The 15670-nt window shown below is 46.6% G+C and overlaps 1 protein-coding gene across 1 annotated transcript; it reads left to right on the top strand.

The window, feature by feature from the left end:
* Positions 1 to 4387: 4387 nt before the first annotated feature.
* LOC123128932 (uncharacterized) lies at positions 4388 to 10425 on the top strand. Its single transcript, XM_044549048.1, has 4 exons — positions 4388 to 4475; positions 4926 to 5027; positions 5878 to 5974; positions 8104 to 10425. Exons 3-4 carry the CDS (start codon positions 5925 to 5927, stop codon positions 10148 to 10150), a joined length of 2097 nt encoding a protein of 698 aa, XP_044404983.1. The 5' UTR covers positions 4388 to 4475; positions 4926 to 5027; positions 5878 to 5924; the 3' UTR covers positions 10151 to 10425.
* Positions 10426 to 15670: the final 5245 nt, after the last annotated feature.

Below are 15670 nucleotides of genomic sequence, written 5' to 3'. Positions count from 1 at the left end.
TACTTCTGTTGTTACCTTTACCTGCAATCCTAAATGCTTAGTATAGGATGCTAGTTTATCATCAGTGACCTCACACTCTTGTCCGTCTGCCATGCTATACTACTGGGCCGTGATCACTCGGGAGGTGATCACGGGTATATACTATAATACTACATACTTATGTTGATGTTTCAGAGATGGGGGCTGAAGGGGCAGGTGGTTCCATCCAGGTAGTGATGGGCCTGGGTTCCCGACAGCCCCCTAATGGTTACTTTGTGGCGGAGCGACAAGGCAGGTTGCGACCACCCAGGAGGCAGGTGAGCCTGGTCCTTGGTCGGCGTCCGCGGATACTTCTAATAACAAACTTAACGAGATCTGGATATTTGATCTGAGTCTAGCCACTGGCCTATACGCACTAACCAACTACGCATGAACAATTATGGGCACTCGATGTCGTGGTATCATGCGAAGCCTTCTTGACGTCGGCGACTGAACGGCGCGCGCCGGATTAGACTGGAACGCCTGCTCTTGTATTAGGGAGGCTAGGTCTCCTTATCGGCCGCGTACGCAACGTGCAGGTGTGCAATGGGCGATGGGCCCAGACCCCTACGCGCATAGGATTTAGACCGACTTGTTGATCTTCTGAGGCCGGATATGACCCAGGAAAGTGTGCCCAACCAGAGGGATCGAGCATGTTGAGTAATGTGGTGCACCCCTGCAGGGAAGTTTATTTATTCGAATAGGCGTGTCCCTCGGTAAAAGGACGACCCGGAGTTGTATTCTAACCTTATGACAACTAAAACTGGATACTTAATAAAACACACCTCTTACAAGTCCAGATACAACCCGATGATCGCTTTCCCACAGGACGACGAGGGGAGGATCGCCGAGTAGAATTATGCTATGCGGTGTTCCTTGAGGCTGCTCTTGCTACTGTCTTCTACATGCTTCAAGATAGAGGCCGCCAGAAACGTAGTCTTTGATAGGACTAGCTATCCCTCTCTTATTCTGGCATTCTGCGGTTCAATCCACAAATACTATCCATTCCATTGATACCAATGCCTATGTAGTGTAGATCCTTGCTTGCGAGTACTTTGGATGAGTACTCATGGTTGCTTTGCTACTTCTTTTTCCCCTTTTCCCGGTTATTGCGATCATGTGATGAAGTCCAGGAGTCAGAGGATCCCGAGGATGATTCTACGTGGAGTTCGGCTTCGATGAGTTGTTAGGAAGTCTCAGGCAGGAGGCCTCGCCTTTTTGATTGCTGCTACTTTTGTGCTAGCCTTCTTAAGGCAAACTTGTTTAACTAATGTTTGTACTTCGATATTTTTTCTTCCGCTTACTCTTGTGTATTCGAGCTTATGTATTCGAGCCCTCGAGGCCACTGGCTTGTAATATAAAGCTTGTATTATTTTAATTTGTGTCTAGAATTGTGTTGTGATATCTTCCCGTGAGTCCCTGATCTTGATCGTACACATTTGCGTGCATGATTAGTGTACGGTCAAACCGGTGGCGTCACAAGTTGGTATCAGAACCGACTGCCTGTAGGAATCCCCCTTCCACATTCCTTGGCCGAAGTCGAGTCTAGATATTGCAGAACTTTTACTAACATGGCTGTGTGACTTACGGGTTCACGTCGCTATTGGATGGTATTAGGATCGTTTACTCCTCGATCTTTACTTTGGAATTCTGATCTCTCGTCTATTTGGGTTAAATGATTTTTACAAATTATAACTCTAGGTTCTCGTTACTACTTCCTCCCGGAGAACCCCTCACTCCAGATGATTGCTCCGTGCATCAAAAGATTCCGAAGATACTCTCCGATGTTCTCTTCAGACTTTGTGCCCGTTGCTTTTGCAATTCCCTATCACCGGTATACCCCTATGGATAAATACATACACCTGTCGTTCTTGCTTTTATTTCCAATCGATCTTGTTATTACAAGATACCTTGAAATTTTCTCTATTTTTTCCGAGAATACTTTGTGCCTACTGCCTTGCAGTTCCTTGCCACCTGAATACTCCCGTGGATAATTTATCGCACTTATCGAGTATCCGCTCATCCCCAGTTCATTCATGTATTTCTTAAAAGTCTTTGGAATACCATTCAATCTTCCGAAAATCCTCAACAGCCTATTGCTCTTGAAATTCTTGATTGCTTGCATTATGATTAATCCCATAAGTCTAGTAATCTTACTGTCATCCTTTGTCATTATCATTTTGAGTCTATTGATTCAATAGTTGCGAATGCTCACAATCCTCAACCAGATCCTAAAATTCATCCTTTCGGCTTAGGCGTCATTTTAAACATGAGTGCTACCTCTTGAGCACTGCGTTGGTTTTTCCCTTGAAGAGGAAAGGGTGATGCAATAAAGCAAGGTAAGTATTTTCCTCAGTTTTTAAGAACCAAGGTATCAATCCAGTAGGAGACCACGCGCAAGTCACCTCGTACCTACACAAACAAATAAGAACCTCGAAACCAACGTGATAAAGGGGTTGTCAATCCCTTCACAGCCACTTGCAAGAGTGAGATCTGATAGAGATAATAATAATAAGATAAATATTTTTGGTATTTTTATGATATAGATTGAAAGTAAAGATTGCAAAATAAAATAGATTGGAAACTTATATGGTGGAGAATAGACCCGGGGGGCATAGGTTTCACAAGTAGCTTCTCTCAAGATAGCATAAGTATTACGGTGGGTGAACAAATTACTGTCGAGCAATTGATAGAAAAGCGAATAATTATGAGAATATCTAGGTATGATCATGTATATAGGTATCACGTCCGTGAGAAGTAGACCGACTCCTGCCTGCATCTACTACTATTACTTCACACATCGACCGCTATCCAGCATGCATCTAGAGTATTAAGTTCAAAAGAATAGAGTAATGCCTTAAGCAGATGACATAATGTAGAGGGATAAACTCATGCAATATGATATAAACCCCATCTTTTTATCCTCGATGGCAACAATACAATACGTGTTGTTTCCCTTTCTGTCACTGGGATCGAGCACCGCAAGATTGAAATAGGGTTTCGACAGTGTCCTTCGTATACGAAAACCTTGAGAAGTTCTTTTCCTGATACATAATGCCACTGTTAAATCCTATTCTCTGATTTAGCTAACCATGCTCTGCTTTTCGAGCTGGTGATAATTACTCGTGAAGTTTGTGGTATATGTTTCTACGATGCCCTGATGGGTTGAACCTATAGGCCTTCTCTAAACCGGGTGAATCCGAAAGTTTTCACGAGTCATACTCTTCTGATGCTTCGCTAGATAAAATTTCAACACTACAACTTCTTCGAAAACGAGAAGCGAATGAAAGGTTATGCATTGCAGAAGTGGGAGTCGACCTTGAACCTTTGTGTTCATGCCCACGGACACGATGTGGAACTTAACATGAAAGCTTCTTGCAAGGATATTTAATCATTTGAATAATTCTCCCGGTGTCGTAAATTGGATCCCTTGTAGTTATGGTTCCGACCATGCTAACCTTATTCAATATATCTGAAAGGAAACCATTCCATTGCCTCGTCCATTTTGACAAGATTAAAGTATCTGCAATCGCAAGTCAATGCTCCAATTCAGTTTCTATTCTGATCTGCCTTCAAGTATTACCCTCCGGTATCTCGAGGATACCACGGAACTACATAACTTCTGAAGAGTTCTTCATCAACTACTATTCCTCACCGATTCCAATTTTCCTGGGTTCCGAGTTGTTAGTCACCCAGGGACACCGATAATTAAATTGAGTCTGCATCGCTATTAAACAACTCTTAGTAATCTTCTTTACTTATGAGTTTGTACCCGATCACGTCATTCCTAGCCTGATTGCCTATATCATTATCGTGCTGATTTTATCTGTGCTACCTGATCCATATTCCTAGAGCATAATTTTCGACGATGAGCTAAGCTTACATCTATTTCCTCGTCTTATCGTTCCATCTCGAACAGCAAGCTTGATTCTGAGTTGGTGTCGTATCCGTGGGTCCAATAATCTTTCGCTGCATCAGTCCTTTGTTAATCATTTGCGAGATTTGGCTCTCCTGATGATGAAGCTCATATGTAGCATAAAAGGCAGACGATTGTAAAATCGAGCCGCCTTGTGAGAAACATTTCAAAGATATGATCAAACCGTAGGAAGAACACGCCCGCGGGGATTGTGTCGACGTAGCACCTGGCCTTAGGCACACGAACCGCATAAAGCGGGTATCCTGGAGCCTTCGAGGCGAGAAGACTTTTCTCTGTCGACAGCACATGGTCGTGTAGTCTCCTGAGATCCCCTGATATGCCCTCTAGCGGTTTCAGCGGATTTATCCCCATATATTCAGCTTGTGCGTCTTTGGCTAGGTGTATCCATGACGCAAAGGCTGAGATTTTAAACTTTGTTTGATTGTATCTGCAGGTGCATAAATAAAGACTATCAATTAAAGAAGACTTGAGGCACATGCATTGGTGCTCTCTCTCGCTGACGTTCTCCCTTTGAGTAAAGGTACCAAAATGTCTCGCTCATATCTTTGCGTTGTTCTTCTCTAGGATCTAATTGAGGCAATCATCTTCTTCCATCTCTTTTTGTCTCATCTCACATTTTACACCAATAGACAGTTGGATCCAGGTGCGAGCATCTTTATTTTTCACCGCTCCCTCTCAACTGCGAACTACTCCCTTCGTCCCATAATGCAAGACGTTTTTAGCCACTAATGTAGTGTTAAAAAACATCTTACATTATGGGACAGATGGAGTACTCAGCAACCAGTACACATCCCATTGTCCTGTCATCCTTCTCCAGCACTCGGTTTCGCTTTGGCACCACTACACAGTACACACACCACTTTATTTCTTTCCGCATCGTGGCTTGTCCATATTCTTTGCGCCACCCCGCAAGCAAAGTGGATTTCCTTATGCTTCAATTGCCCATGTTGTTTCTCCACTTTGGCTCCAGGCCCTCTCTGGACACTACTCGCTTCCTCGCAAATACACATCGGAGCTCTCGCCGGCACATCTGGTGATGGGATCTTCCCGGCTGGAGAGACAAGCCATCCCGGTAACTACTTTCTATCACGCTGACTTGTTTTATGGGCTGAACTGGAGAGTTAGTTATTAGGTTAATTCGTCTAGTATAAGCTGACATGTTTTCAGAATGTCTAGATAACCTATTTGAGTGTTTTACCAACGCGTTGTTTGTGCGCATCCCTTCTGGCCTCTAGATTGATCACCGAAGTAGCTAGCCTTCTCATTGTGCACTCCATCTTAAGCTGAAATGTATTGAAGGAAAGGAATGGAACTACATTTAGAAATCAAACTATTCTGCCATTGAAGCCACGACTGGTGCCATGAAAACATCCTTGCTGGGGATTTAGTTGTTAGCCAGTGGCCGGCTAATAACATACTCCCTCCGTTTCAAAATGCAGAGTACTAGGTTTTATTAGGACACACATTTTATCAATAACTACATTATTAGTATATATTTTATGACATAAAGTTGATGTTATCAGATTTGTATTCCAAAATACATGTTTGTAGTTATGATTTTGTATAACAAAAAGTTACATACTAATAGTGTACATGTGTAATTATTGGTCAAAACCCTGTCCTAAATAAACTTAATTTGCAATTTAGAGACTTTATATAACTATGCAGTCTAACACTCCTCCCACACATCCACATTCCCGCACCATCAGATTTTAGCTTTGACGACTTCTATCCGTCCCATCCATTTCTCTGCGTAGCTCTTGCAATAGAGGGACTTAGGGCCTAGGAGAGCATATTAGGTTTATTTACATAGTACAAGAAAGGATTCGTGCAGTTCAGTTTGTGGAAGAGTATGCAGCACTACTTGAGAAATGTATTCCACATATAAGATCTTAACCATCTTATACTCTTTTATTTCTCAGGTATACCAAATAGTATATAGTCTGTAGAAGCGTACGCGTGCGGCCCCATGATGATAGGCAGCCACATCGATGGCGGCCAGAAGGTGAATCAGTTGAGGTACTATGAGCTTCTTTTTTCAATATGCAAGTATATAAACGAGTGTATATAAGTTCCAAAAAATATTCGAATTTCATGAAAATGAGTGATTAACGGTGTGGCAGGTCAAGTGAAAATGGCATATACTTTATGTGGCAAATTTCATGAAAATCAAGTGTCAGAACTCTTCAAAGATTCTCAAAAAAAAAAAAAACTCCGTACTATATATAGAGGCTGAAGATTTGTTTGTTTGGTGACTGACTATTCATGTACAAGTCCTGTTTCTCTTTCCAATGATCAACCTCAAAGTTTCAGATAACATAGCAATCTATAGGCCAAAAATAAATCATGCACCTTACAAATGGTGAGACATAATAAATGAATGCAAGTTCGCATTATAGGTCTAACTTATAGTGAATAACATAAAAAAAACTCGTTCTTGGCTGAGATTTTGCATATTGGCATTCAGTTTTTTTTTCTTTCTTTTTTTTCGAAAAGGAGGAAAACCCCCGGCCTCTGCATCTGGTCGATGCATACGGCCACTTTATTAATTATTAGCACAAAACCTTACAAAGTCGTACAACAGTAAGACCAAAGCCACCATCTTCGCAACCTCTGTCGCTACTCCTATCTAACTGATGAAGGGGCGCTGATGGTCTGGGCCTAATACCAAACAGACCTCGCAGCCAAACCTAACATCTAAGACCTGAGGTCCCAACCTGAACGCCTGTCGGGTATGGGCACCCACCAGTCCGGCGTGCTCCTCAACCAGGCCGCCCGCCGGGTATGAGGCCGCCACAACCACCTACCACATATCCATCTTCAGAGCTGTACTGTTGTAACGGCCTTGCCCGGTCTCGCTGCCGCCGACGCCACCACGACGCCAGACAGCGTCGACCTCCTGCGCGTGTCCGTCACCACACATCAAACTCCGAATCTGCACTGCGCCACGCCGTCAAGATCCGTCGCCATCAATGGATGGATGCAGCACCGCTCCACCAAAGAAACCGTTCACTGGTCCCGCGAAGCAAGGCGCTTCACCAAGTAGAAGGCCGAAGCCACCACGCCACCGGCAGCCCCGCCACCAAGAGCTGTTCCCAGCCGCCGCCTTCAAGAAGGAGCACGACACCAGGGTGCCGTCGACGCCCAGACCAGGGGAACAAAAGCTTTCGCCATAGCTCGAGGAGGAGGCGGAAGGGAGAGGATCCACCCCAAAGCCTTCAGGAAGGGGATCGGCGCCAAAGGCGTCGACTTTGGGGAGGCAGCCGCGCCAGCCAGGGGTTTCCCCCGGAACCTCACCCGCACGCCAGATCCGCCAGGCCGGCCATAGGGGACGCCGAAGCCGCCTCCAAGGACCGGTGCCAGCACGGATCGGGACCGATCGGAGCAGGGACAGATCTTCTACATGGAGCCGAGAACCCGTGTGGCGGCGGCGGTGCACGCCGCACTGCAGGGCCTCCTGCCGAGCTCCAACCGCCGCTCCCCACCTCCGGCCAGGGCAGATCTGGCCGGCCAACCCCGCCACGAAGAGCGCCGGGCTGCCGCCAGCCCGCGCGCGCCACCACGACGTGCCGACCCCGGCCAGCAGCAGCGCCGCCGCACACCGCCATCTGCCAGCGCGCCCCGCCCGATGCGCCAGCCGCTGAGCACCGCCGTCGCCTGGAGAAGAAGCCCCCCGTGGCCCCGCTCCAGGGGAGGCAAGGAAAGGGCCCGCCGCCGCCGGCACCGCGCGGGCTTTGCCCGGCGGCGTCCGCCGGCGGCGGCGGCGGGAGGGGAGGTGGATGGGGGCGGGGGCTGCCGCTAGGGTTCGGGCGCCCGGGTCGCCCGCGGGGGAGCGACACGGGGCCTCAGTCCCTGCATCTCCTAGTACGCCTCTAAATCTGCAAACAATCTTCTTCCATAGATTGTTTTTTTTGGTTAAGATGTAGGAACGCGCGGTACGTGGACATTATGATTATGCAGTTGTCTCTATTTTGTAACTAAAATTAGAAGTAATAGCTAATCACTTAATTTATATCCCCTGTTTGTCTAGCTTACTTTGTGTAATTTCCTCGTGCAGCTTTGTAATATATTTCCTAATCTAATTAAGGCGGTGTTTAAAGAAAATTATATACGATAATGATATTGTGAATGTCTCACTCCTTATGCAGCTTGGCCTACGCGCAGAAGCTGTGGAACGAGTGGGAGCTGCAATGCATGGTCCTTGGCAGCTTCGCCTTGCAGGCTTTCCTCCTCTTCGCAGCGCACATCCGGAAGCGCAACACGTCCACCATGCTCCGCATCCTACTTTGGCTCGCGTACCTCATGGCAGACTACGTCGCCGTCTTCGTCCTCGGCCACCTCACCCTCCAAACAAACGATCCACGCCACCAGCTAGTGCTCCTGTGGGCACCGGTCCTGCTGCTCCACCTGGGCGGGCAGGACACCATCACCGCCTTATCCATGGAGGACAATGAACTGTGGAAACGCCACCTCCTGGGCCTCGTCACCCAGGTGGTTCTGGCCGTCTACGTCGTGGCCAAGTCATGGGGACGCGACAAGCGGCTCCTGGCTCCTGTGGTGCTGATGTTCGTCTCGGGGACTGTCAAGTATGCCGAGAGGACATGGGCGCTCAAGATGGCCACCGCGGAGGCGATCAAGGACAGCCGCATGGGTGATCTGTACAAGGCGCTGAGGAAATTCGAAGACCCTAAAGCGAGACAAGCACCACAAACCTCGTCGGAGATTGCCAAGTACAATCAAGAGATTGTTGGCCGGAACAAATGGTGGCTCCAACAAGAGTACGCCGACCTCGTGCAAGCAGCCGGCGACAGCCTGCCCAACTGCATCAATGTCTTGAATGACATCCCTGTGGCGCCATGGGTGTTACCTTCTATATTTAACATGATTGAGGAAATATATCGGCGCGACAATGGAGGATCAACACAAGCAGGCGGAGGAGGAAAGGACTGGTTCTCATCCAGGGCGTACAAGCTGTGTGAGCTCCAGCTCTCTCTCATCTACGACCGCCTCTACACAAAGGTCGGCCTTCGGTACAACCAGTCCAGGCCAATCATCAGCATTGGCCTTCAGCTCCTCACACTTGGCACCACTTCAACGGCCCTGGTGCTCTTTGCGACGGCGAGGAAGCAGGGCAGCGTGTACAGCCGTGTGGACATCGTCGTCTCCTACATCCTGCTGGCTGGTGCCGTGGCGCTGGAGTTGTTGTCCATGCTAATGGTCACCCTGTCCTACCGGTCATACTGCTTCCTGCGCGACAGATTCGGGGTGAACAGGTTCACACGAATGATATTCTGTGTGATCAGGTTCGTGCGACCATACCACAAGCCACTGTGGTCCAACAAATGGGCACAATACAACCTGATAGCCGGATGTATCAAGGAAAAGCAAGCCGGTGTCGTCGCAAGGATGATGCGCCGGATTGGCCTCGCGGGGGACTCCAAGCTCTGCGCCATCCCCGACGAGACCAAGGAGCTTATCTGCAACGAGCTGGATGACCAGGTCCGGTGCGAGCGGTTCAGCCATGACCGAGGCACGGCAATCCTATCGCTGAGAGGGCACCATGCAAGGTCTGAGCTGTACGAAAGCATCGACAAGGTGGACTTCCCCAGAAGCGTCCTCACGTGGCACCTCATCACGGACATCTGCTTCTTCCTCACCGGCGGCGACGCCGGCCTTGCCAACCGCCACATGAGGCTCTGCCGGGAGGTCTCCAACTACCTGATGGACCTTGTCATGGTGCGGCGCGTGATGACCAGCAGCGAAGGCCACGTCGCGCACCTCAAGGCCAGGGAGGAGGTGAAGCTGATGCTCGAGCATCACAGTGACAAGAAGGTCAAAGTGGACGACGTCGAGGCCGTCAGGAAGATGCTGGACGCCGGCGTGAGCCATGCCACCGCCGCGTCCTCAGGGTACGTGCCGTTCGCGCGGAACTCGACGGACACCATGCGGCCTGTGCTGCCCCGCGCGTGGGCGCTCGCGCAGACGCTGCTCCACCCCGCCGGGAGATCATCAGGCGGAGCACAGTGGGAGCTGATCGCGTCGGTGCTCATGGAGATGCTGTTCCACCTCGCCCCCCGGTGCGAGGCCGGGTTCCACGCCAAGAACCTCAGCGCCGGCGGGGAGTACATCACCCATGTCAGGTTCCTGCTCCATAACCGAGGCTTCGGCTGGAACTTCGTCCTTGCGCGCACCTGACGTGCATTGTTCCCGTTCCGTCTTTCGAATAAGAGCTTCCAGTTCCACAGCTGAGCCAGCTCCAGCTCCAGCTCCATCTCACATCGCACCTGAGCCAGCTTCAGCTCTAAGTCATGGTTTTGCTAGGTGGTCTGAGCTCCCTGCACTGTTTTTGTTCATGATTTTTTTTCGAGAATGAATTTGTTCATGATTTTCTCAAACTAATTTAATTTGGCTGTTGTATTCTTCCTGTGGTGAATCCAACAGCTCGCATGCAGCTTGCGTCTCCTATGAGAGAAAGCTAAGTTCCATGCGCGTGTTTAGTCGAGATAGATGCAGCCAAGCCCTGATGTGTCGTGTGTACAAACTCTGCATTGATGCGTGGAACACACCCAACAAACGAAGGATACTAGTAGCAGCACGTGACATAATCAGCGAACCTGCAGTAGCAGGTGGAACTGAAGGCAGCACCGATCACTGATTGGATGCAAGACCGTAAGCGTCCAGACCTGTACTGCAGGCGAAGGCCCAGAGCGCACTGGAACAAACATCCTCCCAGCAACTCCTTTTTTTTCTTCTCTCCTCATCTACTACCACTATGAAAAAAAGAGAGGGCGGAGAACCAGATCATCCTATCCATCAAAACCTGCAATCTGATGGTCTACATCCCTCCAGCATACTAAACGTGTTTTACGCTTTAATTACCCACCATGCCATCTACTACCACTATAAAAGAAAGAGAGGGGCAGATCCAAACAATCTAACCCATTTATTTACGAGATCTAATGGCTCCTAATTCTCCCGTGTTTAACGCTACAAGCCACGCATTAACCCAATAACTGATCCATCGATCGCTAATTAAGCCAGGCGTTCGAAAAAGAAAAGAAAAACTGCCAACGCAGGCATGCACACCCCCTCCTGCTCCTCCTCCTCCCGTCGGCCTGCACAGCACGGCCCACGCACGCGTGCGGTTCGCAGCCCCCGTCCTCCCGCGACCCGTGCGGTTCGCCGCCGCCCCGCCGTACTCCGTGCCCCACGTGGTTCGCCGCCGCCCCGCCGCGCGCGGTTCGCCCCCGCCGCCGCCCCCGTTGCCGCGCGCGGTTCGACCCCGCCGCCGCCCCCGTTGCCGCGAGCGTGAGCAGACGAGTAGGCCCCCCGCTGGTCCTCCTCTGCTGCCCCCGCCTCAGATGCACACTTCTCTGGAAGTGCAGGCAGCCAGCAGCGAAGGCGATCTGCTAGGCATTTCATCTCCAACCTCACGCAGTAGGCACTACCGCTCGATTCCATCATCAAGGTCAGCAACATCGTCGTCGTGCTTCAATGAGTATCCATGGAGCTTCTCCACGGTGATGGTGTGGAAGGCGCGGATGCCCTGTCCGTTGGGCTCGGTTCGGGCGTCATTGACATGCCCTCTCCGGGACAGTTTGTTTTCCTACCCTTCAAGTGTTCCAGGAATTACCTCACAGGGAGGAGGTTATTTGTATTGCAGGTATGAGATGAGGAAACGTAGAAGGGAAGGTGATTTCTGCGGGAGGAGAAAGAGGCGATCCGGCTAACAAGTCATATATTTGGGGTCGTGTGTAGGATCTTCACAGTTTCAAATACGGCTATTCCTGGCACCGCTATCTCTTGCGTGAATGTCCTCTTGGTTTCAATGTCGGTGCCTACATCAATGTTCTACCATGATGTTATCAGGTATTGCCCATTGGCTGGTTATGAACTACTATATCTGTTAGTAAATAGATGGCATATTAGATAGCGGGCAGTCTAAGTTTGGCTCATGACATACAAAAGAGCATTCAGATTGTTTCCTTTAGAAAAGAGGTCATTCAAATTTGTTAGGTAAAACTGTATCATCATTTTTTTCATGAAAATAATAGTTTTCTAATACCAGAATTTTTTGTCGTAATATTACTAACTCTGGGATCCTCTTTGTGTATTTGATTGGTCTCTGGTTAGATTCTGGGAGGCAAAATTTTGGTCTCTGTTACATAGATAATTTATTACAGCGAATGTGTAGAGATTAGATGGTACTCACACAAGAACAAGTAGAAATACTTTCAATGCTCATTTGATCTACTTTTTTGCCTTATAATTAACATGTTTCCTTTTTTGATATTTTTGTTCTTCAGTTTAAGCTCCTACCATGGTCAGTCATAAAGCATCAATATTTAGCTACAACATCTGTTGATGTTTGCAGCCAAACCAAGATTAAATTATGAACAACTGATATTTATAGCGAAGGTATGGTCAAAGATTGTATTCTTGATCCGAGGAACCGATGAGGGCGGATGGCTGAAAACTCTGGATTGAATCCATGTTTTTTTACTGGAGTTTTAATCCACTCGATGGATAAACTAAGTGCATACGTGTATATATTATATATGCATTCTTTTAAATGGTAATTTTGATATTTATTTTTCCAAACTAAGCTTGTATTTTTCTAGAAACGATAAAGTTCTTCATAAACACATTGAAACATTCTCCAGCAAAGCTCGTGAGGAGCATATGAGTTCCCTTTTAATACAGAGGCTCGAACTTATTGTATTCTGAATACATTTCCATATATTCATTTTTCCCATGTAAACACGCAGTTGTGCACCATGCTGCATCATTCAACTATTCTTTACTAGTAAGCTTGCACGTGCAATGCACGTCTCAAGTGCAATCAAAACATTTGTTTAATACTCCTATTTACATACGTTTCCACTTAATAGTGTTTGTTCTGGTAGAAGAAAACCAAATCTCATCTGCAAATGAAGAAGTTGCAAATAGATTAAAGATGAATGTGTTATGTAACATTGTAGCTTATACCAATAAATCAATTATTAGCTATTTTGTGTTCTTATTATCCATGTGCTTCTACCCTTGATGCCTATTAGACTTCGGCCTAGATCCATGAATGCACTCACAAAGATTTTGTATTATAAATCCCCTACTCATTTTTTTATCTATATCCATGAACGTATTCATAGAGATCTTTATATTATAAGTTCTGTTGTCAAAATAGACAAATCTGTATGCCTCGGACTTATCTCCACAAACAGACATGTCTTGCAATTTGCAATCTCCACCTGTAATTCATGTTGAACACTCTTATCTCTTCGTTTTTGTGTTTGGAGATTTTAGTTCATAAGCTAAGTTCAGTAGAAGGAGATATAAACATTTAGCTATAAATAAGTGCACTTCTCGACCCTTATAAATCAGTGAGCTTTGAAGCAGATGAGTTAGCTTGGAATTCCTACATTTGAGAGAGAGAAAAAATAGGAGCAAGACTGAGCTGAGGGGATGCTTCTTTTAAGTAACTGAGCAAGGCAGATGGTGAAGCATGTAGATACTGAATAAGACAGAGCAATATGGAATGTGGGCATTTTTGGAGGCAAGGGAAGCAATAGCGTCAATCAGTGCAGACAATACAGATTGTTCGATGAACTTTGCCTCCTTTGACGTCTCTCCTACTTCAGTTTTAGCGAAGTGCTCACTTCCAGCAAGGTCAACCAACCACATGTGGCTTTTACTACTTTACCCAGTCACCAAATGCTCACTCCTGACAGTCACCAAGCCACAAGTTCCATAGTGAAGGTTTTTCTCTATTCAAGTTCACCCATATGCAAAGGTGCATACATTGAGTCATTGATCTCACGACGGCAAGATCTTAGCAAATACAACCTGTGAACAAAATAATTAGAATACGACCAATTAAATTAAAAACCCTCTAACAATAGAAGCATATCAAAAATATATTCAGCAAAGAATGCATATGCTTATTATCATACTGAATGACTCTCCTATTCAAAATTTTAATATCACTAGTAGAAAAAGGGCCTATAGTCCCGGTTCGTAAGGGCCTAAAGTGTCGGTACTAATGCCCCGACCCTTTAGTCCCGGTTCAATCCAGAACCGGGACTGATGGCCTCCACGTGGGCAGTGCGCAGAGCCCAGGCAGGAGACCCTTTGGTCCCGGTTGGTGGCACCAACCGGGACCAATAGGCATCCACGCGTCTGCATTTCTGTGGCTGGGGTTTTTGTTTTTTTTTGAAGGGGGGGGGGTTTGGGGGTTTTGGGGGGTTAATTTAGGTGTTTCATATATTGTGTTAGCTAGCTATAATTAATAGAGAGAAGTGTCCTCTCTTATGTCCGTGCTTGGTTGACGCTACGTACTATACATACGTATAGAGAGGACTAGACACACTAGCTAGCTAGTAAGCAAACGAAGGAAACAGAAGATCGTCATGAACATATATGCATACAGAGAGAAGTGATATCGACCACCTCTCCTTCTCCGAGAGATTGGTCGAACAACAAGTTCTCGTATATCTATCCGACACTACCGGCTACATATATACAATAATTATCTCTTACAAATATAATCATACGGACTCATGGTTCACATAGTATTCTCCGTCTTCAGCGATCACGTGGTCAAGAAAGAATGCCGCCAATTCCTCTTGAATTGCTCGCATGCGAGCTGGTGCTAGGAGTTCATCCCGTTTCCGAAATATCTAATTTGAAGAAGGGGGTCAATACATATATATATGAATGAATGAAACTCAACACAGATGATGGTAATAAAATAAAATTGTGAATGTTGTTATTTACGTACTTCATATTGTTCGTCAGAGTACCCGCCCCGCTCACAGGTCGTGTGGCGGATGGACTCGCAGACGTAGTATCCACAGAAATCATTCCCTTGTTCCTGCCACAACCACTTTACAAGAAGTAGAGGTCAATCAAACTGATAAGCAAGAATGCTAAATGGTATTGATGAAACTAGCGCTTGAATCACTAGCTAGGAGATGCGCGGAACATGCTACTATAGTACTTACTTTCGGGTGTCTAAATTCCAGCTCCTTCGGCAGTCCCAGAACTTTTCTGGTGAATTTTCTCCAAACCCTGCCGGACAAAGAAAACAATTACTTGATATCAGGAAATGAACAAAGTTGCTGATATGGTGGATAATGATCGATTTAACTTACTTCTTGAGGATTTCAGTCATGTCCGCATACTCCTGGGGATCTTTTCGTTTAGAGTCCAAGACAGTTACTACTCCCCGCTCAAGCCTAATCTCTAGGAGAATATAGTGGTACCTGCACACGCATGCATAACTCATCAATTGCATTACTATAACCTGGACTAATATATAAGGGAAACCTAATACGCACAAGACAATAACACTCACTTGAAGTTGTAAGGAAAGAGTATTATATCTTTGTTTTCATTTTTTTTTGAATGATCATAGCAAGTTGGCCTCGGTATCTTCAGGACGATGTTCAACCTCAGTTGCATCTATGAGATATGTGTTAACGAACCCAATATCACCGATTTGTCTTTTCTTCAATTCGGCGATCTTCAATCTGCATAATATAGTGAGGATAATTATAAATACATGCAATGAAAGAGATGAGCTATATAGAGAGACTTAATGACATAAGTAGTAGTACTTACAGACAGTAGCAGGTGACCATTGTTTTATCGAGGGCCAATTGATTGAAAAACTGATAGAACTCCTCAAATGGAATAGGCAACAGTTCAATTCCAACG

The sequence above is a fragment of the Triticum aestivum genome, chromosome 6A (genome assembly GCF_018294505.1).
Source record: "Triticum aestivum cultivar Chinese Spring chromosome 6A, IWGSC CS RefSeq v2.1, whole genome shotgun sequence".
Classification (NCBI taxonomy): Eukaryota; Viridiplantae; Streptophyta; class Magnoliopsida; order Poales; family Poaceae; genus Triticum; species Triticum aestivum.
Note: the sequence above shows the minus strand (reverse complement) of the source record. Positions and strands in the feature narration are given on the sequence as shown.

Excerpts from the sequence above, each read along its gene's own strand:
- LOC123128932 (XM_044549048.1), top strand. The coding sequence starts at position 5,925 with ATGATGATAGGCAGCCACATCGATGGCGGCCAGAAGGTGAATCAGTTG. Across the intron at positions 5,975-8,103 it reads CAGAAGGTGAATCAGTTGAG|CTTGGCCTACGCGCAGAAGC; the intron begins GTACTATGAGCT and ends CTCCTTATGCAG.